We start from the raw sequence: 1,636 nt of genomic DNA, 5'->3' as shown, positions 1-1,636 counted from the left end.
CCACGAAGTGAACGTCGACGTATTTAACTGCCCTTGTCTAACTGGAGCACCATATAATCTTGCCGGAGTAGGTAAGAAATCACAACAAAAAGGGTTTAATTTTTCAGTAAATAAAGTATCTTTAAAAAGTGAATAATTCATACAGGATTATGTGGCAACACGTCGATAGCGAAATACGGTCGAATCAATTCAGAAAATTTAGAAGGGTGGAATTATAGAACATGGAATATTCGAGATATACTCACAACCAGCTGCCATGATTCCTTTATCATAGGATCTACTTACGCTACAAAACCATACATGCCTTATTACGGACATGTACGTATTATCAATATTTTCACATTTTCATGCCCACGTGGATAATATCATTATGACAATATGTTATGGTAATATATCACTGCTACATAACTGGCAAGGTAATAGACAGCAAACTGTGATAATCTACGAATCATATCACCAAATCACCGTTACCTTACCATTGTTTTGTAATCCTATTCTATTGATTTAATACTATTCAATATAATCTATTGAACTTCAATTATGTTTTTATCATACACACCACTCCTATGACATTGTTGCTGTATCTGATAAACCTAACTATTGTTGTAGCTCATTATGAATGCAACGTACAGAGCACCTAATGATATTAGGAACGAGAGTCGCATTATTTTCGCAAACAGAGGTAACGGGCAGACAAAGATAGAAAAGTTAACTGATTCTGATCATATGATATTCACCAACAAGGGCACTTTCTTTGTCAGCGAGGGTAGGGCGGGCAATGTTATCAGAGTGCGTGCCAAAGGTCGCAAAATTAGTGACACAGATATCATAACTTCAATGCAAAAGGTCCTTTATGAAAAATACAAAAGAAATAAATATGAAACTGTTGGTAATTAATAGCTTGGTGTATTGGTAAACTCGGATAAAAGATGGGCATACGGGGAAGATGGTCCCACAGGCATTTAGAATGACTAAAAGATGGCCTATTTAGCAATTATTAAAAAAATTACAGCCTATGGCCATCTTTTCCGTATGGCCATGATAACCTAGTTTACCCTACAGTTAAAAAAAAGGACATGTAAAGACAATCAGATAATTTTTTATGTCTGGCCTCAAAGCTTTAGGTGGTGTTCTAAGAATGAGAAACGGACGTGTGGCATGCAACGTTATGTGGGATGAATATGAGGAACCGATGCCACCATTTTACGATTTTGTTAAACAACTGCAATGTCCCGAGATAGATCTAGAGTCAGATATGGTAGCCGTTGGCACAATACTTAACGATAAGCCAGAACTATTGCCTCAGGAACAGCGTTATGGTCTTGTAAGTTATTTGTCCCGGTTATGCGGATACTAAAAACCATTGATCTTGAAGTTATCATATTATGTTATTTACCATACTTAAATATCATCAGAAACTTAATTTTTTATTTATTAATTACTGTACCAAAAGAAATTGCTTCAATCCGCTTCTGTCAAATTTGAATCTGTGATTACTAAGTTGAATTAAAATAGTCGAACCTTTCTCAATCATTTAATCATTGAACGAAACAGTTGTGTCTGTGAATCCTAAAATATAAACATGCCGAAGTATTGATAAGTTATTCGTTTTTCAGAATTTGTACAAAAGAAGTGA

At 35.1% G+C, this 1,636-nt stretch overlaps 1 protein-coding gene across 1 annotated transcript; it reads left to right on the top strand.

Annotated features, from left to right (window-relative positions):
• The first annotated feature begins 260 nt into the window (after positions 1-260).
• On the top strand, positions 261-1,357 carry LOC108724545 (uncharacterized). Its single transcript, XM_018450975.1, has 3 exons — positions 261-318; positions 610-889; positions 1,119-1,357. The coding sequence occupies exons 1-3, from the start codon at positions 301-303 to the stop codon at positions 1,355-1,357; spliced, it is 537 nt and encodes a 178-aa protein (XP_018306477.1). The 5' UTR covers positions 261-300.
• Positions 1,358-1,636: the final 279 nt, after the last annotated feature.

This window comes from Mycetomoellerius zeteki, unplaced genomic scaffold (genome assembly GCF_001594055.1).
Source record: "Mycetomoellerius zeteki isolate Tzet28-1 unplaced genomic scaffold, Tzet1.0 scaffold309, whole genome shotgun sequence".
Taxonomy (NCBI): Eukaryota; Metazoa; Arthropoda; class Insecta; order Hymenoptera; family Formicidae; genus Mycetomoellerius; species Mycetomoellerius zeteki.
Note: the sequence above shows the minus strand (reverse complement) of the source record. Positions and strands in the feature narration are given on the sequence as shown.

Coding starts and splice junctions, on each gene's coding strand:
- LOC108724545 (XM_018450975.1), top strand. Junction 890..1,118: donor AAATAAATATGAAACTGTTG/GTAATTAATAGC, acceptor CTGGCCTCAAAG/CTTTAGGTGGTGTTCTAAGA.